Source organism: Aphanomyces invadans (genome assembly GCF_000520115.1).
Source record: "Aphanomyces invadans strain NJM9701 unplaced genomic scaffold supercont1.16, whole genome shotgun sequence".
Taxonomy (NCBI): domain Eukaryota; phylum Oomycota; class Saprolegniomycetes; order Saprolegniales; family Verrucalvaceae; genus Aphanomyces; species Aphanomyces invadans.
The window spans coordinates 727,224-752,070 of record NW_008580161.1 but is presented as its reverse complement, the minus strand read 5'-3'; the positions used below and the strand labels follow the sequence as shown (position 1 = coordinate 752,070).

Genomic DNA, 24,847 nt, shown 5'->3' with positions numbered 1-24,847 from the left:
CGGACGGGCACGACGATAAGCCTAACACTAATAAGGGTAAACTTTATATAGTATATTCATTGAAATGTACCCATCCAGGTGGTCACACTAATTACAGCGTTGGTCCAACGCATGGTGCATTGAGTTGCCATCTGGGTCACAATTTGTGTTACGCATTTGCGTCCGATCTACAAACTCGCTTCTCGATGAACCGCATATCTCAACACGGCAGTCATGGCTCGTGTGTTGTTTGGCGTGCTGGCCGCTGCGGTTGCCAGCGCCGCCGTCCCCACGGACAAGGTGGACGCTGATCTGTGGCATCGCTTGACCGCGAACGTGGCGGTCCGCGCTATGGTCGAGCTCCGCCCTGCGCCGCGGTCGGCACGATCGTTCGCCACGGAATCACGTGTTGAAAATACAGCGGGAGCAGGTGCCCCCAGCGTGGATCGGGTCCGACAGGCCATGGTGGATGCCACCGCGTCGTCGGCTGCGGCGGTGCAAGAGCTGTTCCAGCCAATGTCGGCACGTCGACGACGGAGCAAGGCAGCGTGTCCAGGTTTGGATGCACCTACGCCCATTCACTTGTGGATCGCAGGTCGTATGCATATTCCAGCGCTGACGCTGTGCGTTGCCGAGCATTTGGTGTCGCTGGACGCGGTCGTCAGCATTCGGTCGGAGGACGTCGAGGACTTGGATGCGGTCGCGGCTGCGATGGCCCCGCCAGTGGACGTCCTGCCTCCTTTATGGGCTGTCCACATGATCAACGCACCTGCCGTATGGGCGACTGGAAACACGGGCCAAGGCATCGTAATCGGCACGATCGACACGGGTGTCCGGCCGACACACTCCTTATACGCGTCCAAGTTTCGAGCCGATTACAACTGGTTCGACCCCGTCAGCAATTCCCCCACGCCGTCCGATGCAACTGGCCATGGGAGCCACGTCGTTGGGCTGCTAGTTGGCGATCAAAACGTTGGCGTCGCGCCAGGCGCGTCGTTCATCTCATGCCGAGGGTGCACCACCACGTGCAACGAAGCCGACATTCTAGCGTGCATGCAGTTTATGCTGTGCCCCACGGATACGAACGGGGCAAAAGCGAATTGCTCGAAGAAACCTCATGTGATCAACAACTCGTGGGGCAGCGCCGTGTCCAAGCCAGTGTACCAGCAGGCGTTCGACGCGTGGGAAGCCGCCGGGATCGTGTCTGTAGTGTCCAACGGCAACGCCGGGCCAGCTTGCGGCACCGTCGGGTCCCCTGCCGACTACAAGACCGTCGTGGCCGTCGGCATGATGACGGAGAACTGGTACCTGAACGGCCGAAGCAGTCGAGGGCCAGCCAAGAACGACAAGAGTGTCGTCAAACCCGATGTGTCGGCGCCAGGCTATGGCGTGTTCTCGGCCTCCAGCGCTGGAGACGGCATGTACGAGTCGCGATCGGGAACGAGTCAAGCTGCGCCGCACGTGGCGGGTGTCGTGGCGCTCATGCTTGCCGCCAACCCTACGTTGACTCCAGCCGACGTTCGCGCCGCCGTCAAGTTGTACGTTGAAACAGCCAAGATTGACGTGGTTGCCACGACCAACTGCGGTGGCCTCGACGACCTCAAGTTCCCCAACAACAATTACGGCTACGGACTCGTCAACGCGAGTTACGCCGTCGCGGGCGTGAGTGGAATTGTTCCTACCACAACAGCTGCACCTACCTCCATTCCAACCGCTCCACCGACTCCAGAACCAACGATCTCAACTATTGCGCCGACAACTCCTGAACCCACCACCAACACCGCGGCGCCGACCCCCGAGCCAACTGCCTATACGGTTGCACCATCCACCACGACGGGTGCACCCAACCCCGAGCCGACTACCATCACCATTGCACCTACTGTCGAGCCAACCACCACCATCGTTGCACCAACCACGGCTGCACCTACACTAGAGCCAACCTCCACCGCCGCTCCACCTACTACCACATTACCAACCACTGCAGCACCTACCATCGAGCCCACCACCCTTGCACCAACCACGGCTGCACCTACGCCGGAACCAACCACCGCCACCACCGTGGCTCCTACACCCGAGCCAACCACGACCACCATTGCACCTACCACCATCACCCCTACTCCCGATCCTTTGACCAGCACGGTTGCACCTACTCCCGAGCCTACAATCACCACCTTTGCACCCACCACGCCTGCACCCACCACGCCTGCACCCACCCCCGAGCCTTCCTCCACCTCCATTGCCCCAACAACCCTTGAGCCGACGACCATCACAATTGCACCTACCACAACGACGGTTGCACCCACCCCCGAGCCAACGATTTCGACTGCTGCACCACCCACTACGACCCCAACGACGATCACGGTTCCTACAACAACCACGACCCCTTCGACTACAACTGGACGCCCCACTACGACCACCAGCCGCCCCAAGACGACGACGAGGCATCCAACCACAACGAGCAGGCATCCTCTTCCAACAACGATCAAGCCGCCGCCGCCCACCACCACTCGTCCGCTGCAGTGCCCCGCGACTTGCACAGGATGCTACTGGCCATATTTTGACATGTGCTACCCGTCCAAGCCCACGACATGTTTGTATTTTTCGCACACGTGGTGCGGTGGCGACTAAAATCCAATTCGTGTGTGAAAAGAGCCCATGCGTTGTTATTTTCATCATGGGATTAGTTTGCCAGCGCTTGCTCGAGCCGCTTGACGAGGTCGTCCTTGAGTCCCTTCGTGTCCAGGCCTCGCGCTTTGAGGTGCTGTCGCAGTTCGACTACTTTCAGTTTGCTTGGAATGAGAGCAGGTGCTGCACTGGCATCTTTTGTCTCGGCATGATCTCCTTCGACACTCTCAGTCTTGGCGTCGTCGTCCATGCCTTCGGACACTTCCTGCTTGGATTCAATGGCATCATCACAACTTTCTTGTTGCTCAGCGGAAGGCGCTTTCACAGGCGACGGTGGCGTCTTCGCTGGCGACGGCATTTTCACCGGAGACGGTGATTTTTTGACTGGTGACGGTGGTTTTTCAACGGATGACGATGCTCCTTGAGGAGATAGCGGCGTCGCTTGTGCAGATGCCCCTTCGACTGCAGCGGGGGAGTTGTCATCCCGGACCGTCGCATCCTTCTTGGCTTCGTTGGCCTCGCTCTCGTCGTCTCGATTCGATGGTTCGTCGGCTTGCACGACGTCGTCGTTCTCAGAGGGACTCGCAATGTCACGGGGACTTGTGGTCACGTCGGTCGGGACGTCGTCTCGAGGTCCGTCGCCTGGTTTGGTGTCGACCAGGCGCGCCAGTTCCGCTTCCAGGGCTTCGATCTTGCGCTGGGATTCAGCCTCAATGCTTCGCTTCTTGGCATCAATTTCACGACGTTGTGCCAGGATCTTCTCTTCGATCGCTTCCATGGATGCATCAACAAGCGCCTGTGTCTCCTTGGTGTGCCGCGCAGGCAAGTAGAAAATTGGGATCGGCGACACTGTCTGGAGGAATCGTGCCTGGTGCCGCTCGCTGCTGATGCTCAATGCGTGCTTTCGCTCGAGTTTCGCGATTTTGTCCACAGCGTCGCGCTTATGCGCCGCAATCTGCGAGTCGAGCTTCCGCCGTGCTTGCTGCTGCTGGACGACCCGTCGGTGCTGCTTCTCTTTTTCCTCTGCGGCGCTGAGCAGCCGGTCTTGCTTCTTTAACAAGTCACTATCTTGTGCCAATTGCTTCTTCGCGCGGCCGAGGTGCCCCATCAACGCACCAAACATGCGTCGGCTACGTTGCAGCAATTTCGGGTCGTCCTCCGTAGGCTTGACGTTCTACCAGTCGCAGCGACATTATCAACGTTGCTTCCACAAACGATTTAAAAAGAATCCCGTACCGTGGCAGACAAGCGTCGTCGCTTCGGGCCGTTGTCATCGTCAATCGATGTGGTCCGCTTCCGGGGCGGCGATGCGGCGGCAGCGCGGTCGCCCAAACGATCATGAATGCTCCTGGTGCCTCCACCACCGCGCGGAGTGAACACCGCCTCATCCTGGACGCCACGTCGACTTACTCGCTCCCTATCGTCTATGCGTTCCATGAGTTTCCTTTACGTTGCCACAATGAGACGTACCCTCATGCCGCGAACTCATCGCAAGATCTCGCTGTGTGGTGAAGACGTTCTACCGAATTCACGTATAAAGTGCGAATCCTTTAAATGCGAGGTCAATTTCGCTATGGAATATTTCGTACTTCAAAGGGATGTACTATATTAAGTTCGTGGCCGCATGTTTTGTCGAGTCACCCCAGCGAGACATGGAGGCAGGAAGCGCCGCGGTGCCGCAGCAACCCGCGCACGCCGACGACTACAATGCGTCATATCGGGACAACATTTGGTTGAGCCAGTTCCCTCTGGACCATCAGTCTGTATTGTATTACTTCGCCGGGTCTCCGTGGTATGACAAGAACTGCAACAACGAGATCCTCAAGATGCAACGCCGCCCGCTCGAGCATCTACAGGGCATGACCGGCATCGAATATGAACTCCAGCCGAACGATGCAAAGCAAGTGCCCCAGATCCTGTATGTCATTCACAAAAAGAACCGAACGGGACCGCGCACAGCCCACGTCATGGCTGTCTACTACGTGCTCGACGCCACGATCTACCAAGCGCCAAACACGTACACGCTGCTGACGTCGCGCTTGGTACGTTATTTCGAGCTCCACTTGCATCTCGGAACTCTAATGAATGCGTCATGGGCCTCTGAGCTTACGTCGAATTCGCCTTGCTAGAAAAAATGCAGCTTCCGTGTCAACAAGGCGTTCAAGGCGCTCAGTGCGGGTGTGCGCTTCAGTCCTACCGAAGGGTATGCGTGGGACTTCAGCACGGAGGATTCTCCCGCGTCGGTGATTCCATCGGAGCGTACGTAGCGCCCCCTCGTCGAGACTGTTGATAGAATAACATGTAGAATTGGCCGTCAAGCTCAAGCGCAAGTTCGAAAAAGAGGAAAAGATCAAGCAGAACAGTGCGCGCGTCGACAGCATTTTGTTTGGTCTCATCAAGAAGGTATGCATCGAATATGTGCTCATGGCAACGGCGAGATGGTGAAAACAACTTGTTAGTACGCGCCCGATGTCCTCGAGAACAAAGGCATCGCCAAGACAGAACCTTCGCAGGCAGACGGTCCCCAAGCGAAACGACAAAAAATGGCAGAGAAATCGGGGACCATGACTGCCGCTGCCACTTAAACAGCATGAAAGGCACACGTTACTTGGTCTTTTTGCTTTCGGCACTCCCTGTCGTCGTGGGCGTTGCCTTGTTTGTATTGTCCTTGTTGAGGTCTTCGACGTCGCTGTCGCCTGCCGACGATAGCTCTTGAGGAGGTTGCACAGCTTTGGCCTTGGTCGACACCACAGGACTCGACACATTGATGCCTGGTTGGTGTTCTTCTCTCTTCAACGTCCTAAAGATGGTTGGCAACAAGAGGAACACCACCAGGAACAGCGCAAAGCCTGCAGTGATCCATACGTTCTCCCCACAAATGCTGTTGACCGGAGCAGGCAGGCAGAACTCTGCGGTCGGCACCGGCACGCGGGTGCGTCTTGGAAACGGCGGGTGTGAGGCCATGATGTACCAAATGATCGTTTTGGGCTGAAGCGAACACCTGAAGGTATGTAGTTTTGGAGGTAATGTTATAACAAACTATATGTTGTGTTTGTGAGAAACTTATGTTTGTTATAACTCTTCGTGTATCCGGTAAACCTTTGAAGTATAATACTCAGCATCCGGTGGACACTTGGTGCGAGCCTTCCACCATCAAGTTGACAAGATGGCGACTCCGGACGCCGTCCACACGTGGAGCAGCCTGGAAGAGCAAGTTGATGCGCTACTGCATGTGACTCTGCCACTTCTAGATGACAAACAGGAGTATGTGACCATTACGACCTCGCTGTTGGAAGGCAACGACTGGAGCAGCTCCGTCCGCTTGCTTGCCTTCGAACCTTTCACGGGCCGCATCGACCACCTCCATGCACTTCGATTACCCACCACTACCGCAGCATTGACGTGGCACGAAGAATCCAGTCTTGTTATTGCGGGTGGCGACGATGGCGACTTGTACTTCCTCACGTTTGACTGTGCATCCATGAAATGGAGCCGTGTTTTGCCGCCCAACTCAATCGGGCATGACGATCTCATCACGAGCATCCATGCCAACCCATCTTCGTTCGCCAGTGCCAGTTGGGACTTGACTGTCAAGCTATGGGACGTGGAGGGCTTGTCCCTCATAGAGTCGCTTCAAGGACACAGCGACAAGGTGTGGGACGTCAAGTGGCGACCGCAGTCGTCGCACGCATTGGCCTCGGCATCCCAAGATCGAACTGGTACGTCATCTTCTCGGACTTGCAAGTGGCATACCGTCATGTCTTCCATGCAGTGCTCGTATGGGACGTCCGCGACAAGCGGCACCCGACGGCCTTCAACACACCGTTTGCAGCATTGTCCGTGGCTTGGCAGCCCCAAAATGACCATGGCGTCACTGCAGGGCTCGAAGACGGCTCCATCTACATGTTTGACCTTCGATCTCCCAGCACCCCCTCGTCGATCTTGGTACACCACGTCGCTGTCTTGTTCCCACTCTATGACTGCTCATGCACGTGGCACAGGCCAACCAACACGCCGGTTGTGTGCACGGTGTCGTGTACAATGCCATGGACAAGTCGCTTGCGTCATTCAGCGACGACATGACCGTACGATTGTACTCGGCCAACGCCCAGATGCCTAGGTAGTCGCCTCGTTGTCTCGACGGAGTGCATCTGCACGACGAACTTTCCTGACGGTGCGAAAATGCCCATGACTGTGTAGGTACACGTACAACATGCACACCGACTACGTCCGCGGGTTTGCCTGGCTCAAGACGGCGTCGTGGGTTGTCTCGAGCAGCTTTGACAAGTCGGTGCACTTTTGGCAGCCATAGCACGCGCAACGAGGCCGTGGCTTGTGTCCATTCGAGTGCCATCTCCAGTGGTTTTCGCAAATCGGACAACCTGCGTCGCGCAAGGATTGGCACGAGGTTCTTGTCGGGCACAGCGTTCATGGGAAGGGTCAACGACACGTCCGTCACGATGGGATCGTCCGAACCAGGGCCCGTGTGCCGATGCGCGTGTGTGACGGAGGCACTTGCTCTCCATGCAAGCCAAGCCTCAACGAATAATGCAATTTTAAGATGAGCTACATGCAGCTCGTGTCCGACGACGTGTCGGGGAAGTTGCGATGAAAGCTTGGGTGGCACGTCCGGCGGACCTTCCATGGATAAATAATCACCTAAATCTTGGGCAGGAGCGACGTAAGCTCACCGCCCGTCATGACAACGTGGTTGTCCGACTGCGCTTTGCGAACATGGATCGACGGAGGGCGGGCCAACGAGGTCGGTTTGTCGGGCGGTCGAGTCGCCACCGACGTCATGGACGCCGTCGACTTGGCTGGTTTACATTCGCCACTGACCCATTCGTGGTCGAGCGCTTCCATGGGCGTGTACCGCGTCGCGGGGTCCCATCGAAAGCACTTGGTGAGCAGGTCCACGAGCTTTGCGTCGTGGCACTTGATGAGCGCGCGGAACTCACGCGAGTTGGGGCGACGCTTCCGTCCGCGCGAGTTGACGGTCGTCGTGGGGTCGCCGTTGTCGTCGAAAAAGTGTTTTCGTCGCTTGCATTTGTCAATCATGTGCTTGGGAGGAACGTCAAACACTTCCATGATGCACGCGAGTTGCTCGCCTTCGTTCTCGCCGGAAAAGACGGGATACCCCGTGAACAGCTCGCCCAAAATGCACGCAAAGCTCCACATGTCAATGGGCATCCCGTACGGCAGACCGAGGACGACTTCGGGCGCTCGGTAGAACCGCGACTGAATGTACGTAAAGAACGTGGCGTGGTGAAAGCACGACGACCCAAAGTCGATGACTGCGATCTGCGTCGACTTGGGTTTGCGCAGGAGGATGTTTTCCGGCTTGAGGTCGCAGTGGACAACGTTGTTTGCGTGGAGAAATACGAGGCAGTCGAGCAGATCGACCGCGATTTTCTTGAGCAGCGGCATCGGGAGGCCGCGAAATTGCTCGAGCTTCAAGTACTCGTACAAGTTGATGCTGAGCAACTCAAACACGAGGCACAGGTGGTTCCGAAACACAAACGTGTCGAGCATTGCAATCACGTTGCTAGTCCCGTCCACGTCGGCACGGTTCAAATGCTGGAGCAACTGGACCTCCACGATCGACTGCTCCTGGAATTTCTGCTTGTTCCGGACGATCTTGACCGCGACCATTTGCCGCGTCGCATAGTCGTGGCACTTGAGCACTTGGCCAAACGACCCGCGCCCCAAGTGCCCGACGACGTCGTATCGATACGCAATGTGGTCATGCACGTTGACGATGTAGTCGCCTTTGTCGTCGTCAAACCCATGGTTGGCGACGCCGGTCGTCCGCGACTTGGACTCGACTGTCCCGACGTAATGCACGGTCGTGTAGTCCAAGATCTCGATCGCTTCGTGCGCCGTGAGCGCCGCCGCGTGGTGTGCGGATGCCAGGACTTCGTGTGGCTTCATGGGCTTTGTTGTCGAGTTGGACGACGACGTCGAGCGCTTCCTGTGAGACGACGACGTGGTGCGGTGGTGGTCGAACCCACGCACGATCTCCTTTGGCTTGTACGGGTGGTGCGCTTGGGCTGGTTGCGCTGGCTCTGGCGGGGCTGCGGGTTGTTGGGGAGCCATGGGAGTAGCGTCGGACGGACCCTTGCTGCCGTTGTTGTCGACGGTCATCGAGTCGATGAGCGAGTTCGACACGTGCTTGTCTGGAGCACGTGCCGCGATTGCGTCGGCCACAACCTGTGCCTTGGTCTGGTCGTTCACGGCGGCAGTCGACTCTGCAACGATCATCTTGTGCAGTTTCGTCGTGACCTCGCGAATGCTGCGGTGCTTTCGATGGCCAGGACGCAGACGCAGCATGGGGAGTTCCATATCCACTGCAGCGTGGTGTGAAGCGATGGTCCGTTCTTCCACTCTGGCACATCTGAAACGCATTCGCCCATGTCAAGCTAAACTTAGACGAACTTCCAGCCTTGCTTGGACTCGTCCGCGCACCACCGGGTGCGCGTGCATTGGGGTCACGGGAGCATCGGTCCCCGTGGCGTTCGGCATCGACAGAGGCAGCGACGACGAGGGCGATGTGACGTGCGTCAAGGCGCTGCAATAGGGATCGAGCACCGAGAATGGCGTCCATGGGAGGGCTCGTTTTTTGACAGGACGAGCGGCACAGTTGGCGCTCGTCGCGGCAACCTCCCCAAGGCGATCGGTGCGCGTCCGCGTGGCGGCGGCATACGAGCGATAGATACTCGATAGTGGGCTTGTGGCGCGTGCCTCGTCTCATGGTTCATGGCGTCGTACCAGCTCTCGACGTGCAGTAAAGCTCTGTCATTCCAAAGGGCGCGGCATGGCGCCCCTGGCGCGCGGGTCGATCCACAAATGCGCATGTCACACATGGAGGGCGTAACAAGCCCAGCGGGTGCGTGTCGCATGGTTGATCGCCGTGCACACACAACGTGGCGGAGGGGTCGATAACGGGATGGGGTCCATTGGATCGCTGTGGCCGACCACATAGCCACGGCACCAAAGCACGCGCAGGTCGAGAAAGGCGGGGGTGGCGCGTGCCGAAACCGCGTTGTCACGGGGTCGACGGCACGCGAGCTACAGTACCAACCGCTGACGACACACTCCGCGCCGAGATTCGTAAGGATGTACAGTAATTGCATGTGCCACCGCAGGCGTGGGCCTGCCAAGTCAGCATCGGTCTCCGTGGCGACCGAGCACCCTCTGCGCGGGGCAAGGGTCGTGGATGCGGGGAGCTCGTCGGCACGACGTCGCCGAGTCCCCGGTTGATCCAGCACGGTCCATCACACATTACAGCCACCTTTGCGTGCTCGCTCTGCGCTGGATCTCGATCGAACCTGCATGAATCGCGCGCGACTTGACGGTGGCTGTCACCTACATAGCACCGACGGCACGGGGGACTCCAACTCGGTTGTCAATCCAGGCGGCGGCGGCGGCTCAAACGTCTATGGGATTGGCTTTCGGCCCGTTGTCTGTGCATTCAAGCAATGACGAAGGCGGCCGTTCCATCGGGCGTGACTTGGGCCATTTTTACGTTGACCACACGGTGCACCCAGGCAGCAGCCGCTGCTAGTGCATCTGACCAGGAATAGTCGCAGCCTAGCATTTCCAATGGCTCGTCCTGCGTGCGTGTCAAGATGTATGTGTGTGTCTTCGTGTGCGACGGACTACTTCCAATGACCATTTGACGCAGAGGTTAAGCGAAATAGCGACCAGAATTCTCCGTGGCTACCCATCCAACATCACACAACTCGTCTCTTTCGCACGCTGTCAACTACGTTCCACACTGTCAACCCACGTGCCCCTCCCCCCAGCCACACCCACCGACCTTCTTTGGCGCGCGCGCCAAGGCAATCCAACTCGCCTGGAGCACCGAGCTCGACTTCGATCGGAAGCCACCCTCGTCGTCATGGCAGTTCCAAAAGAAGCGAGAAGCCAGGAAACCCAAATAAAAATACATGGCCTGCGCATACAAAACGACCGATTCCACGGCGGAAAGCGCGTAAAAAAATGCACCGCAGAATTCGTGTATCACATATTCAGAGGACCTGTCACATTACATATCCGACAGCGCCATGTGGCTCGGCGCGCGTTCGCATGCATTCTCAACAAACGTCGATTGGATGTGGTGGGGACCCCGCGACGCGGGTGGCAAACCCCGTCGATTCAATATATCGTGCACGCATCGGCGCGCGCGAAACAAGCGACCCACGGTACGCGCAGCATGGTTTATGGTGCAGAAGGCCCAGCGAGAAGATGCAGCACATAGATGCACGGTCCCAACCTCGGGGTTGGCTGTTTGTAGGCGGTCCTTCTAAGTGCGATAAACCCTCGCTGCCAGCTGGAAGTAGCCGCGAAGTTCGAAGCCCACTGTCCAATTAATTGATTCATGTGTCGAATCCCATACAAGATTCAAGTCATTTAAAACTCGGGGACGGCCGCACTCGAAGTTGATTGATGCGGTTGCATCGACCTCGCCTAAATCAGTTCCACTACCGAGGACGGAAGACACGGCCCATGAAGATGCGTCGATCGCTCGACATCGGATCCGACGGCGCCGTTCTGAGTTAAAACCTAGCCACAGCAAAAGCTACTGTCACGGCGTGTTGCGCGTTCTGGTCGTCGCGGGGGCTAGCCTAGTTACCAATTTCTCGCACGTCGTGTGTTCGTGCCGTTTCACGGCGACGGGTGACGAAGTCGAAGAACTCCTCAGGATGTGATGGTACATCTTCGCGTCGTCGTGTCAGCACCCGCGAACAGCCCCCAAGATACTCGGGTTTTTCACCCCTTTGCGGAGGAATATCGCACTTAAACGGATATTGACGTGCCCGACTGGCCCACACCAAAAGAAGAGGTCCAATTTTGTAATTTGCGTCCAAGGAGACAAGTCGCCGCCAAGTCCTGATCATCATGGAAATTGCCCAAGACGTCCGCGAGCTGCTGGTGGGAAGCACGACGGAACAGCAGCTGCTGCAGGACATGCAGTCATACCACCAAAAGTACTGCGACTTTATGCGAAAACTGGCGAACCAAGTGTCGGAACTGTCGCTCGCGATGTGTCCCGAATCACGTATTTTCTACTACCAACTGCAGTGTGCCATGTACAAGGACTGGACCGCTGCCATAACAGACTGCGCATTCATGAGCAGCACAATCAACACGAAGACACTCGAAACGAAGCTCAACACGTACGAGCAGGTCGTCGCACGCATTCTGCGCAACGACGCCGAGTCTGCTTCCCCCGTCGTCGACGTCCCAAAAGATTCGTCCATGGAGCAATGGATACACATGTATGAAGCACATCGAAAGAAGATTGCGTCGACCCAAGGTTAGAAGCTCCACAGCGTGTGTATGTGTGGGTGTCGTCATCTGTCTGTGTCGTGGGGGCATCCACCAGCATGTCGGTGGGCGCCAAGTAAATAGAAAACTCGTTAGATACATTATTTACGAAGAATGAAAGCTCAAGTCTTTCAGTTCCATCAACCGAGTGCCAGCATCCCTGGAAGTGATGGTGTTGCCGTTGTCCCATTTCTCAACTTTCAAGGAACTGCATCAATTAGATCAACACGTCCTACATCTTCATTTAACATTCTGTCGTGGCGCGACCTTGGCCACATCTTCGATGGCGCATGGCGGGTGTACTTGACTTGCTGCTTGATCTGGCTTGTTGAGGATACGATGTACCGTCACGCTTCCCATCGCCGCAAATACTTCGCGGATGTCTACAACTCCGGCGGTGGTCCCACCACCTAAACCACCTCGGCCGTGTAACCCTATCTATGTGCGGTTCCTTTCGCTCTGCTAGTGCGCATCAACGACGGCGACGGCGTGTGCCAGCTCGCAAATTTCATGACGTTCTTGATGAGTACGTACTCTGGACACGAAAGGACGTGTAATGGGTAGCCGGCGTCGGTTCGAAACACGCTCCGTGAACGTCGCACCTGTGCGCACGAGAGAGTGGCTGCAGCCCTCTTGCGCGGCCACCCGAGCAGTCTGGCGCACGACACGCCAGCATCGCGCTAAAGAATCGCGACCCCCCTGTCGTTGTTGGAGCCACCTCCGTCCACAACGCGCCCATCACCTTCCTGCACCGGAATATCGGATAACTACATCCCCATATCCGGACGGCCCTGCACCTGGTCTGAAGAAAGGACACCCATGGGAGATATCGCCAAGAATGACGCCGTTCTGGTCGTGCTGGTCGACGCTGCGTGACCATTTGTACTGAAGCAGCGCATGCCCGGACGGGCATTCGATCGCCATACTCTAACAACGCAGGACGATAGCAACAGAGCGGTTGCGGTAGCTTAGGACCACCGTGGATCTGCACTTGTCGTCGTCTCCATAAAATCGACCCAATCAAGTCGACGTGCAGTGTCATGGGTTGGCATGGAAGGGTTCTAGCGGCCACTGCAACGTCGCCGAGCGACGAAGGGTCGTTTGCCACGACTGCGGCACGAGTCCACGGCGCGGGGAATGGACGTGCGTCAGTGCGCGATGGTAGTCCACGGCGGTCGGCGGTGTTGGCGCGGAGTGCTGGGAATTCTCAGAAGGAATTGTCGAAGTTCGAGTGCTTACACTAATTAAATCCTCGGTCAGACGGATAAGATATCCGGATAAGCCGGATTCAACGCGCTTGGCAACCGATGAGTGCAGGGGACGCAGCATGGGCCGTGGTGGATGTCGCGGCACATCGACATCGTAACCACCTATGCGAGGGTATATCCTTTCACGCCTTTAGATGGAAGTTTTCGTGAACCTCGTGTTGCGAGTAGCGTATTCCCCGCTCGTCGAATGCATTGCGTTGCCTGTCGAGTCCAAGGTGAGTGTGTTTAGATGCCGTGGACAAGACACCACCGGCAAGTTTGGCGCGCTCGAGTTGCTTGCACAAGCTCAACGTGCGGCAAACACGGCCACGAGCCCATACCTGCATGTGGCGTGGTCAAAACATCGACACCATACACGAGTGTACCTCGCTGCTGCGACTTTGACAGATGTCGACGTGTGGGAATGGAATCCAGCGGCATGCACCCTCCATTCTGTGCGAGTGTTCCTCAACGTGTCTCCACGGATATGTGGTCTTCAGTGGCATCCTCTCGAATGGACACTTCTGGTACATGCGAATCCTTGCATGGGTACCAGTCTTCACCAAATACGCCGCCCCCTCTCTAGATCCACTCGTCGTCAGCTCTCAAGTTCGTGTCACTGGAGTCGCCAGATGCTGACTGTCAAGTCTCAAACCCCATAGCGTCTGCGAGGCAGCTCGCTCGCTGGAATCCATCGGGTACACACTTCGCCATGTACGTCACCACGTCATCACTTGAAGCCGTTGGAGCTCACGACGACATACTTCACAGCACGGGAGGTGCTACCGTAACGGTGTTCAAGTGGTTAAAGTGGAATGCGCCGTACTCGAATGGCACAGCACACCTCCGAGTAACCGCGCTGTCCAGCCTCGACCTCGACACTCGAACTATTGTCGGGCTCGACTTCGTATCCGATCATGGTCTCCTTGTGACGACAGAGCGCCCCGTACAAGTCACGCGATCGAACGCCGCCAGTCCACTTACCATTGCTCAGACGAGCCGTGCCGTTGCTCGAGCGAGCACGTCCTTTGGAAGTCATGGCGACGTCGTTGACTTGATGCATATCAAGGCATCGTCGACGGCCTTTCTTGTCTTGCCGGTAAAACGTGCCGAGCAGTCCATTCTTGACACGCACGCAGGAACTAAATCAAGTTGCCACCGTCCAAAGCTGCCACTCCACACCTCCAGCAGCTCCTGTTTCGCAAGTACCTGCCAGCGCCTCGTCGTCGCTTGTGCTGCCAGTACGACTCTCGTATCGATCTCTCTCGCCGTGAATTGTCCTTGTCAGGAGCTCCATCCACCGCACAACGTGGCACACGCAGTAACGACTCCCACGTCCATGTTGAACGATGCTGATCCCAGCCGTTATAGAGCGCAGTCAAAGGTGCCCAAGCTCACTTCGTTTCCTGGACCCTCGCGGAGCCAACATTGCAGTGCACCGCCACGTTGGATATCCCTCAGTTGGCAAGTCCCGACATGGTCGCGACGGTGAGATGACTTGGTGAGCGACTGCTTCAATCAAGTCGCATGCGTAGTGCTCCACGGGCCCGAATCAAAGCGTCGTCGCAATTGGAAGCCACCTGACGTCCAAAACCATCCTCCTGGGACGATACGCCGCTCGTGACCAGTTGGAATGGCTCCCCGACGACGATTGCATTTCCCTGCCGTCGCGCCAAGTCCATGGCCTTCGCTTGACCCCATCTCGTGACGCCACCTCTGTCGTCGTTCATGTGTTGTGTGGAGTCAAACCGCCTGGTGGGTTCTTTGTGCCGTCGGCCGCTTGCGCTCGCCCGTTGGCTTACGAAGCACACACTCGCCGTGCATTGTGTCGACCACATGCCATCGATCCTACCGGCAGTCCATCGTCAAGCTTGGTCGAGATGGTTTCCCACCTCCGCCACTTCATTGAGACACGATTCGATCGAGTGGAAGACTCGCTGAGGACGCTGGACCGCCGTCTGCAGTGCGTCGAACGCGCCATGACCCCATCCAACCGAGTCCCAACCCCCCCTTAACGCCATGTCCACTTGGCCATGGACCAAGGATCGACCGCCCATTGCACAAGCCCTTGATCGCAATCAGGATGAATGGGAGCGAGTCCAAATGGGATGCATTCGGTGTTAAACTAGTAGAACAAGGTGGTGTTTTGGTTGTTTGTCGTTATGTGGGGCGACCGATTTACTCGACGACGGTCGCGACGACACCAGCGCCGATCGTGCGGCCACCTTCTCGGATCGAAAACTTCATGCCTTCGTCGATCGCGACGGGGTGGATCAGCTCAATGTTCAACGTCAAGTTGTCACCAGGCATGACCATTTCCGTGCCCTCTGGGAGCGTGACGTTGCCCGTGATGTCGGCTGTGCGGAAAAAGAATTGGGGGCGGTAGTTGTTGAAAAATGGCGTGTGTCGGCCACCTTCTTCCTTCTTGAGCACGTACACTTGAGCCGTCACCTTGGTGTGGGCGTTAATGCTGCCGGGCTTGCACAACACTTGACCGCGGAGCACATCTTCGCGCTTCAACCCGCGGAGCAACACACCGACATTGTCACCGGCTTGGCCGATTTCGAGCGACTTGCGGAACATTTCGACACCCGTGCAGGTCGACTTGGACGTGGCTTGGATGCCAACCAATTCGACTTCATCCCCAGGCTTGATGACACCCGTCTCAATACGGCCCGACACAACAGTACCACGACCCGAAATACTAAACACATCTTCGACGGGCAACAAAAACGGACGGTCGAAGTCACGAACGGGTTCGGGGATGTATTCGTCGACTTGCTTCATCAATTCAAGGATCGCATCCTTTCCAAGAGGCGAATCCGTGCCTTGGACAGCTTGCAACGCCGAACCACGGACGACAGGGATGTCGTCACCGGGGAAGTCGTACGAGTCGAGCAACTCGCGGATTTCCATTTCCACCAATTCGAGCAATTCTTCATCGTCCACCATGTCGACCTTGTTCAAGAAAACGACCAAGGCAGGGACACCGACTTGGCGGGACAACAGAATGTGTTCGCGGGTTTGGGGCATCGGGCCATCCGTGGCGGACACGACCAAAATCCCACCGTCCATTTGGGCAGCACCCGTGATCATGTTCTTGACGTAATCGGCGTGACCGGGGCAATCGACGTGCGCGTAGTGGCGGTTTTCAGTCTCATACTCGACATGCGACGTCGAGATCGTGATACCACGAGCGCGCTCTTCCGGGGCCTTGTCAATATCTTCAAACGCAACGAACTTGCCGCCACCTTGCTCCGACAACACCTTGGTGATGGCAGCGGTCAAAGTGGTCTTGCCGTGATCGACGTGACCGATCGTACCCACATTAAGATGCGGCTTGTTGCGCTCGAATGTCGCCATACCGCGGGACGCATGGCGGATGGACGCAGCACTACGGGAGACAATTTGGCGCAACATGGCAATATTCCGAAATGACCACAAAAAATGGGTGGAACGGGATCTCCGCCACTCAACCAAGCCGTGGACCCACCCCACGGCTGGGTCTAGCTCGTACTTCAACGAACTTACTTGTCATTTGTATAGAGGCACTTCTTTACGAACGTACATAATCGAACCCACGAACTTTACTGGGTCCACCCGTGAATATCGGCGAGTTGGTGGTGGCCTTCGTTGCGGTCTCACGGAGAGCCATGACGCGCGGGCCCGACCAAACAAACGATGAGCAGCGAGAATCGCGCCAGTGTGCGTAGTGCAGTGTGCCTGCTTGATAGTTGTGTTGGTGGAGCTATTCCATGGAGGTCCCTGCTTCCGCCATGCGTCCATTCAACGCACGAAGAAAACGTCGTGCGGTGTGGCTATCCACTTGGTTCGCTGTGCTCAAGTGCGAATATGGAGCAATGGCGACGCCGCTTCACAATCATGTAGATCCACGACCTGCCTTGTAGCCCTGCGTGGGTACGCCAGACTTGATCTGACTCGTAGGTCCAGTCATCGACGAGCGTGTTGCCCATGCCTCGACAATGCGTAGGAGTGTGTTGGGGTTGCATCAGACTCATCAGTAGGATAGTGTTCTCATCTGTGGTTTGAACCACATCATCTGACACGCATACTTGGTCATCACTTGCATGGATCCTTCGTCGACGTTCCGCGCTGCCCGACCAGCATCAAAATCACGAATGACAAGTGTATTGATTCCTGCAGGTGGGAACTATGAGATCCACGTGAAATGGGTTCTTGGAGGTTTTCTGAAACAAGCCGTGTAAACAAACCACTCGCCTTGTCGTGGATACGCGATCTTGTGGGCAAACAAACGCTGCGATCCTTCACAATCGATATGGAAAGGAACATCACGGTCAGCGACTTCAGTGCATCGAACTCGAGCTATACGCTTCGCAGGCGACATGAACATAATGGCCGCGACAACCGCAGTGTCATGGTGCAACGAATTTGACACCCCCCTGGCTCAAGGCATCCTACCAAGGGATGTGGCCTTCACATCTGTTGCAATAGGTTAGCGACTTCCTTGCTGTGCTTTCCCAACGCACCGAGCTTGCCCCTGCGCCAACATCTTTTCGCCGTCGTGCCTGCGAGGCAGGCGTGGCATATACGTCTTCTGGCAACTGGCTGTCTGCTCGCTAGACCCATGGCCTGGTATCCCATCGATTCGCCGACACCACATACATCATGATCTCTACTGCGTGGCAAGTTTAATCTTCCTCGCAAGGATATCGAATCACCCAGCCATGGTTGTGAAACTTACTTGCGTTCGAGGACCAGGGAAAAATTGCACGAAGATCCAATAAACAACTATCCATGGATTTCTGTCGTATCGCCGAGAACGCGACCTCTTATTGGTCAGTTTATTGGACTTATCCGGACGTCGGGAGGGATGTTGCAACGCGATCCTGAAACTACCATGTACTTTTTCAAATTTTTGAGTTGACTGCAGGCAAATTTTATAGCGTCGGAGGCAATACTTTTGACTTTTGTATGGGTGTGTCCCGCGCGACAAAAAAATGGTCGTGTAGTGCCGAATAAACCTCTGACAAATAATACCAACCCTGCTTGACTCGGTTAAAGTATGGACCAAAGAGGCTTCAACCAGCTGGATTATAAAGATGCAGAGTATTGTGGATTGGGAAATCGAACAGCTGCCCCCATTCCGCAAATTGATAGACGTGGGTTGGGTCGTTCTCCTCGGTCGCCGCCCGCCATTCCTTCCGCCGGTAAAGTCGCTCCAAGCACCCTCCAACCGGTCCGAGACGTTCCCTTCCGTGGCCTCCCCTTGCCGCATCTATTTATTCGACCCCGAAGAAAGCAATGGTCAAACGCAATGAGTGTCCCAATTGCCAGTTTTCCCTCGTTGATGCCGCCACCGGAACATGCAAAGTGTGCGATTTCATCCAAGCCAAGCAGCGTTCTCGACCTTGCTCGTCGTGTTCAAAGACCAATTGCCATTACTTTTGCGATACGTGCGGTACTGGGTACCACCGACGATGCGCCGAGAAAAACAAAGTACGGGTCACTCCCCTTGACGACGACAATGAAGTGTCAGTGGTATGTCCGTCGTGCGAAAAGGACGACAGCGGTGCCGAGGTGAAATGTGGAGGCTGCCGCAAGGAATTTTCCAACGAAGAGGCGGGACTACAAGTCGGGCAACTCGTCCTCGTTGAGTTTGACATGGTACTGTACAACGCTGTCGTGATAGAAGTGAACGAAGTCGAGACGAGCGTGAAAATCCACTTTGTCAAATGGAGCAAGAGCTTCGACGGGTGGTACAAAATGGACGACGAGCGTGTGAATGAAAGCCTGGCGTGCGATGGGTGCAACCGGTGGTTTCACATTGATTGTTTGCCCGAGGTGAAGAGCACAGGTCGCTATAAAGCCGCTTCGTACGTGTGTGAGTCGTGTTTTAAAGAGGCCAAAGCACACCGAACGAATGGAAAAGCGTCCAAGTCGAATATGACCTCTGTCGACCATCCGAAACCGACCAAAGATGCGACCTCACGCACTCGGTCATCGCGAAAAGTCATCTCTGAAGATGAATCGAACTGCGACGACGAAGACGAAAACGGCGACGTTGACGACGAAAGCGCGATAGTCTTGTCGCCGTCTGCGCTCGTGCAACTTCCCGACTTGCCCAAACGAAAGGTTGGACGGCCGTCGCATAAACAGCTCGAAGCCGAAAGGCAAGCATTAGCCAAGCGCAAAGCGCTGCTCAAAACTTTGAAGGAGCCTTCAAGTCCATTGGCTACGCCCGCGACCGCAGAAACCGACAAGAAGGACAAAAAGGACGAACAAGTGCCTATTTCATCGACTGTCGTTGAACTTGCACCGTCATCGACTATAGGAAAGATCGCAAAATCCCCACGACTGCGTGGCGCTGCCACTTCAAAGACCGCACCTACACCACCCCCTCCAGCGATGTTGTTGGAGAAACCAACCGCTTCGACACCCCAGACGCGACTACCGTCGTCACCAAAACGAAAAGCCATGGCTGACCGAAGCACCACTCGACCGACCACGACCACTTCATCGCCTTCCAAGCGGACGTCGACGGCCAATTCATCGCGAAAATCCAAGCCCTCATCGAAACCGAAGCGAACACCGATTGCCGCGCCCGCGAAATCGCCGTCTCCCATCGCCACAGACGACGATAGCGACGGGAGCAACGACTGCAGTGATCATAGCATTAGCAGTGGCGAGTCGGATCAGGACGAGCTCACTGAAGTGCAGCAGAAGGCATCACGTCAAGACAAGCAGCCACCCAATAAGAAATTGAAGGTTGTGAAAGACGAACCCAGGCAACCCGAAGCAACTTCGACCGCTCCGTTGATACCTCCCGCGGCGCAGGCATCTCCCTCGACACACCAACCTGTTCCGCCGACCACAAGTGCCCTCGAAGCTTCTCGGCAAACCCACGTCAACCACAACGCGTACCTGCCGAGGATGAGTGTGGGGCGCAAGGCCGCTCTTCCGTGTGCGTCGTCGTCCATCGGCAACTCCAAGCTCATTCTCCTCTCCACGCTACTCAACTCGCCACGATACGATCGAGCCAACCAAGAAAACTACCCGCCGTTGTTCCATCTCCAAGGCCGCAACAGGCTCGACATCTTGCAAGACGTGGCAAATCAAAGCATCACGTCGACAGTGCCTCCGCCGCCATCGTCTCCTCCACCGCCACTTCCTCCTGGTCCTGGCCCGCCCGTGTGCGTTGCGCCCGTGACGGCGTCGTCCGAGACCGGACTCGAGCACGACATGCACTTCTACCTGAGAGAAGAAATGTACAGGCTCGTGTGCGAGTTGGAAGAAGGTGGGAAAATGCCTAGAGATACTGCGACGCTCCTGCGGGCATGGACACATCCATCGGCACCGCGATTTCAAGACATGCGGTTTGTCTACTTGGTGAACAAACACATGAGTCGCGACCATTTGGCCCATCGACTTGGCGAGTTGACGAGGAAGCAGACTGCCCAAGTGCCCCACCACCACCCCCAACAGCACCAACCTCCGCCGCCCCTACCTCAGCAGCAGCACCACCCGCCGCCTCTTCCACCGCAGACCCACCACCAACTCCAACCCCCTCCGCCGCCACCAACTCCGCACAACCATTTCCAGCCAAAGCAACTCAACTGCCTCGCCAACCATCCAGTGGGCGCCACCCCAACGGCGCCGTTGGACTCGTATAGCGTCGTGTAAATTTAACTTAACCAAATCAGCTCTCGAGTGCAAGGGCGCGTACATCTCTCTCTCTCACGCCACGCAGGACAAGAGCGATTGAATCACTGCGCGCTGCTTTTCCAACGCCGAGACCGTCCTTTTCAATCCTTCCAGCTCTGCCATCATGCACGCCTCGTCGTCGGCGGCCGTGGCCACCACGTGGGTCTGTTTCGGTGCCACGCTGCCGGGTCGCTGGGCACCGCCGCAGATGGAGCATGTGGGCTGGCTCAACTTGGCCCGGATCTTGATCACTGCTTCTTCCAGCGCATGTAGTTTGTCCAAGACTGGGTTGTTCACCGCTTGTTCCACGAGTTGCTGGCCGCTGCGCGCTTGTCGGAATTTCTCGATCGCGTTCCAGAACGACGCTTCGTGCTTGCGGCACCGACCATCGGCGACGGGCACGACCGCGAACGGCTTCGACGACCAGAGCAACGCCGGCGGTTGGAGCGCCGACGGGCGGCGCAACCCGCCTCCTCCGTCTCGGTCGGCCTTGTGGAGCTGGCGCACGGCGACCTTCCATCGCATCCAATTCCGAATGGCCTTGCGTGCAGCGTGTTGTACGGCGTGCGTCGCCTCATTGCGTTGAATGTACGCGAGCATGAGGCGGTCCTTGTCGCGGAGTCCGATCTTGTGCAAAATCGCCACCACCAGCATCGTCTCGAACAGCGTTCCCTGGCATCCGTCGGTGAGCGCGACTTGGCTCGACGTCGGACGACTCACCAGCGCGACCATCGAAGCCGTCGCGACGCGGCCTTTCCACGTACGTGCGTGAAACGACACCTTCTACTCACGACGTCATCAACACTGTGGTCGCAGCTACCCGTACGTGGATGTTGAGCTGCGAATATGCAAACCACGTCGAGTTGGCAAACGTAAAGATGTCGGGCTGGTATTGTCGCTCGAGCACGTAGATCGAGATGGAAAACACGGGCAGCGCGGCGAAGAAGAGCACGACCAGGAGGCGGAGCGGCGACTGTTCGAATGCGACCTTGAGCGGGAGTGCCCAGTTGAAGACGGGGCTCGACGAGTGTAGGAATCGATGCTGCGGCCGCATGAGGTGCACGACGACAGTTGGATCGGTACCTGAACGATTTCCTTTCGCAGTCGAAAGATGGCGGCGTGATCGCGGTAGACCCGCGCAAGCAAGTACAGCCGGCCAAACATGAGGCATGACGCGGCTTGGTGCACCATCTCTTCAAGGAACGGCACCGGATGCACCATCAAGACTACAATCTCGATAGCCAGCGACGTCAGGAGCGATGCGGTCCACGTCGGACCAGGGCCAAACTCGGCCGAATCGCCCCAAATCGCATGATTTTCCTTGACGTAGAGCCGATACAAGTCGACGACTTGGATGAGCAGCACGACCGTCGACAGGGAAATAATCAGCTTGAGAATTGTGCTGAATGATGTGATGCCGAGCGCCCGCACCGAACCACCGTTGGTCGCGCTCCAGTCCGAGTCGGGGCCGACGGTCGAGTGCGACCACGAGAATTGCAGTTCCCACATCGCTAGCGCGAGACCCATGAGTGCGTTGATGCAGATCTAGCCATCGATGGTCATCCATGGCCTCGAAGAAGGAATGGCGGGGGTGCCGACGACGTACGTAGAGGTTCTTTTGTCGGTAGAGCTTGTCGAGGGTCCAGTCGCCGATGCGGGTCTCCAAGTCGCGCGCTTGGATGCCACCGCCGCCGCCGCCGCCTTTCGTGATCGAGTGCATGTGTGTCGTTTGCCGCATGAGCACGCCGAGCTGCATGTGCAGGATGAAGCGCTGGATGATCTTTTCCTTGCGGTTGATGCTGCCAAGGAAGAGCGAGATGCGCTTGGACGGCGAGGGATATGCCGACTGCGCGCGAACGACTACGGGACGTTTGCGGTTCGGAAAGAAAAATTGTTCGATCGATCGCCGATGAATCGCAAGCGACAAGCTGCGCGCCTTGACGGGTTTCACTTTGACGTGGCCGTCACGCGAAACCCGCCGGAATGGACGCAACAAGTGTGGGGCCATGGATCGCCGGGTCTTGCTGCTCGTGCGCAGCACTTCCTTTCGCGTCGCCACCGACTGTTGTTTCGTTGACGATGGCGGAGCCACGACCATGACGAGCTAGAGAATGGTCTGCACTCGTGGACGTAGAGGGGTTTCACGTCGACGGGCCAAATCAGTTTCCCACGCAGTCCCCGAAACGCCACGATGCATGCCACGTTACCTCCTCCAACAAAGGCAGCCATTCTGCAAGTCCTCCTCCGTGGGTGCGCCGCCCGCCGCTCCGTCCGCGGCGACACTACCTTGCCCGCGAAACAGCGGCGGTCTCGAGAACATCGAGTCAGTTACGCACGTCCCGCGAAAAGTATGTGTACTTTCGGAGAAAAATATTACCAGCCATGAGATACATTTACTATGTGTATAAAATAAAATGCAATCAATTGTCGGCATTCGACCTTGACATCGTCGCCGAGAGAAGTGCCTGCGCCATGAGGTGGCCGGCGGTGCGCGTCCTTGCCGACAAGGTTGACTCTAGCAGAGCATCGAATGCTGGAATCGTGACGGGTTCTATCGTCGGCGGCGTTGTGTTGCTTGTTCTGGTTGTGTGGAGGTGCTGGAGGCGTCGCTCGTCTCGTCCCAGAATGTCACACCAAGAAGCACCGCCAGACAAACGCTCCATTGACCTCGTCGTGCATGAAGACTACGTTCAAGTCATCGACCGCGACATGCATGCACAAGGCGACGGCAACAGCGACGACGTCATCGCCGTTATGAAGCACTTGGAGTCGGGGGGTGATAGTGACGTTGAGGACAATGTCGACAGCGTCCTCGAAGCCCACCGCCTCTCGGAACCAGTCGTGCTCTTGGAAGCTGTCTTGGGTCGTGGGACTTTTGGCGAAGTGATGCTGGGCCATTACAAAGACAACCTCGTCGCTGTTAAACGCCTTCGCCCGGATCACAACAATGTAAAAAACATTCGATCGCTCGTGCAAGAGATCGCGCTCATGACGCGGTGCGTGCTGCGCTTGGTAGCTCGCTACCACCTTGTTCAGCAACTGATCGTTGTGCAGATTTCACAGTCCGTTTCTCGTGCACTTTGTCGGGGCGATATGGACGACCCCCGACATGACGGACCTCATGTGCGTCGTCGAGTACATGGAACTGCGCGACCTGCAAACCCACTTGGCCAAGTCGAAGTCGGGGCTCAAGAATGCAATCCATTTTTCGTGGCCGCAAAAGATGGCGTGTGCGCGGCAGATGGCGCTGGCGCTCGAGTATTTGCATGGTCAGCAGGTACTTTACGTTGGTGGCGAGCGCAAGTGGCGTCGAGCTGCACGACGATCGCAAGACGAACTGATCCAAGCGGTGGCATGCAGGTCATTCACCGAGACTTGAAATCGCCCAATGTGTTTTTGAACCAAGCCATGGACGCCAAGCTCGGCGACTTTGGTATTGCGCGCCAAGTCGTGGAAAAGTCCATGAGCAATGCGGTCGGGACGTATCGGTGGACCGCCCCGGAAGTGCTCCAAGGCAAGTACTATACGGTCAAAGCGGACGTGTATTCGTTTGGGATGGTGGGTGCAGGATGTTGTTTGCCCACGCGCTTGGATCCACTGACCCGTCCGTCGTCGTTCCAGGTCTTATCGGAACTGGATACGCACGTCGTGCCGTACTTCGGCATGGTGAACGCCAAGGGCCAGGAGCTTGGCAACTTTACCATCATGTTCCAGGTACCGTTGGACGATCACGGCTGGATCCACGTGACGGACGCGGGTGGTTGGGACAGGTCATGAACGGTGCCATCAAGCCTGCGTTTTCAACAACTTGTCCGCCGTGGCTCCACGGCTTGGCCCTCCGATGCATCGAGTTCGACCCGGCGCTGCGACCCACGGCACAAGAGGTCGTGCATGAGATCCAAGCGCAGGAGAGGCTTCTCGCCGCAACGTGATTTTGGTCCCAACAGCGGGGGAATGCTAGTTATCTATTGGTTTATATTCCT

General features: G+C 56.8%; 11 protein-coding genes across 13 annotated transcripts; 7 read left to right on the top strand and 4 right to left on the bottom strand.

Annotated features, from left to right (window-relative positions):
• Positions 1–213: 213 nt before the first annotated feature.
• Positions 214–2,540, top strand: H310_08176 (hypothetical protein; the record flags this gene model as incomplete). Its single annotated transcript, XM_008873836.1, has 2 exons — positions 214–2,340; positions 2,400–2,540. The coding sequence occupies 2 exons, from the start codon at positions 214–216 to the stop codon at positions 2,538–2,540; spliced, it is 2,268 nt and encodes a 755-aa protein (XP_008872058.1).
• Positions 2,541–2,559: 19 nt separating this feature from the next.
• Positions 2,560–4,125, bottom strand: H310_08175 (hypothetical protein). The gene is made up of 3 exons (XM_008873835.1): positions 4,075–4,125; positions 3,841–4,028; positions 2,560–3,778 (listed from the first exon to the last, which is right to left on the bottom strand). Exons 1-3 carry the CDS (start codon positions 4,091–4,093, stop codon positions 2,660–2,662), a joined length of 1,326 nt encoding a protein of 441 aa, XP_008872057.1. The 5' UTR covers positions 4,094–4,125; the 3' UTR covers positions 2,560–2,659.
• Positions 4,126–4,239: 114 nt separating this feature from the next.
• Positions 4,240–5,585, top strand: H310_08173. Of its 2 annotated transcripts, XM_008873832.1 has the most exons (4): positions 4,240–4,646; positions 4,734–4,863; positions 4,910–5,007; positions 5,064–5,585. In XM_008873832.1, the coding sequence occupies exons 1-4, from the start codon at positions 4,257–4,259 to the stop codon at positions 5,187–5,189; spliced, it is 744 nt and encodes a 247-aa protein (XP_008872054.1). In that variant the 5' UTR covers positions 4,240–4,256; the 3' UTR covers positions 5,190–5,585. The 2 variants fall into 2 exon arrangements, with proteins under 2 accessions (XP_008872054.1, XP_008872055.1); XM_008873833.1 differs by having other exon boundaries at positions 4,910–5,585.
• On the bottom strand, positions 5,209–5,568 carry H310_08174 (hypothetical protein; the record flags this gene model as incomplete). Its single annotated transcript, XM_008873834.1, has 2 exons — positions 5,209–5,404; positions 5,444–5,568. The coding sequence occupies 2 exons, from the start codon at positions 5,566–5,568 to the stop codon at positions 5,209–5,211; spliced, it is 321 nt and encodes a 106-aa protein (XP_008872056.1).
• A 185-nt stretch (positions 5,586–5,770) lies between the features above and the next one.
• On the top strand, positions 5,771–6,916 carry H310_08172 (hypothetical protein; the record flags this gene model as incomplete). The annotated part of the gene is made up of 4 exons (XM_008873831.1): positions 5,771–6,323; positions 6,377–6,549; positions 6,606–6,724; positions 6,805–6,916. 4 exons carry the CDS (start codon positions 5,771–5,773, stop codon positions 6,914–6,916), a joined length of 957 nt encoding a protein of 318 aa, XP_008872053.1.
• Positions 6,917–7,212: 296 nt separating this feature from the next.
• On the top strand, positions 7,213–8,967 carry H310_08171 (hypothetical protein; the record flags this gene model as incomplete). The annotated part of the gene is made up of 1 exon (XM_008873830.1): positions 7,213–8,967. The coding sequence occupies one exon, from the start codon at positions 7,213–7,215 to the stop codon at positions 8,965–8,967; it is 1,755 nt and encodes a 584-aa protein (XP_008872052.1).
• A 4,248-nt stretch (positions 8,968–13,215) lies between these two features.
• H310_08170 (hypothetical protein) lies at positions 13,216–16,613 on the top strand. The gene is made up of 8 exons (XM_008873829.1): positions 13,216–13,314; positions 13,371–13,708; positions 13,768–13,895; positions 13,953–14,280; positions 14,321–14,422; positions 14,470–14,502; positions 14,553–14,669; positions 14,717–16,613. Exons 1-8 carry the CDS (start codon positions 13,242–13,244, stop codon positions 15,194–15,196), a joined length of 1,599 nt encoding a protein of 532 aa, XP_008872051.1. The 5' UTR covers positions 13,216–13,241; the 3' UTR covers positions 15,197–16,613.
• Positions 15,058–16,631, bottom strand: H310_08169 (elongation factor Tu 1). The gene has a single exon (XM_008873828.1). The coding sequence runs from the start codon at positions 16,599–16,601 to the stop codon at positions 15,360–15,362; it is 1,242 nt and encodes a 413-aa protein (XP_008872050.1). The 5' UTR covers positions 16,602–16,631; the 3' UTR covers positions 15,058–15,359.
• A 1,680-nt stretch (positions 16,632–18,311) lies between these two features.
• On the bottom strand, positions 18,312–23,198 carry H310_08167. Of its 2 annotated transcripts, XM_008873826.1 has the most exons (5): positions 22,471–23,198; positions 21,948–22,409; positions 21,691–21,906; positions 21,585–21,647; positions 18,312–21,536 (listed from the first exon to the last, which is right to left on the bottom strand). In XM_008873826.1, the coding sequence occupies exons 1-5, from the start codon at positions 22,960–22,962 to the stop codon at positions 20,898–20,900; spliced, it is 1,872 nt and encodes a 623-aa protein (XP_008872048.1). In that variant the 5' UTR covers positions 22,963–23,198; the 3' UTR covers positions 18,312–20,897. The 2 variants fall into 2 exon arrangements, with proteins under 2 accessions (XP_008872048.1, XP_008872047.1); XM_008873825.1 differs by having other exon boundaries at positions 18,312–21,647.
• Positions 18,320–20,975, top strand: H310_08168 (hypothetical protein). The gene has a single exon (XM_008873827.1). It carries the CDS (start codon positions 18,465–18,467, stop codon positions 20,841–20,843), a length of 2,379 nt encoding a protein of 792 aa, XP_008872049.1. The 5' UTR covers positions 18,320–18,464; the 3' UTR covers positions 20,844–20,975.
• A 291-nt stretch (positions 23,199–23,489) lies between the features above and the next one.
• H310_08166 (TKL/DRK protein kinase) lies at positions 23,490–24,796 on the top strand (the record flags this gene model as incomplete). The annotated part of the gene is made up of 5 exons (XM_008873824.1): positions 23,490–23,860; positions 23,919–24,141; positions 24,225–24,422; positions 24,486–24,578; positions 24,635–24,796. The coding sequence occupies 5 exons, from the start codon at positions 23,490–23,492 to the stop codon at positions 24,794–24,796; spliced, it is 1,047 nt and encodes a 348-aa protein (XP_008872046.1).
• Positions 24,797–24,847: the final 51 nt, after the last annotated feature.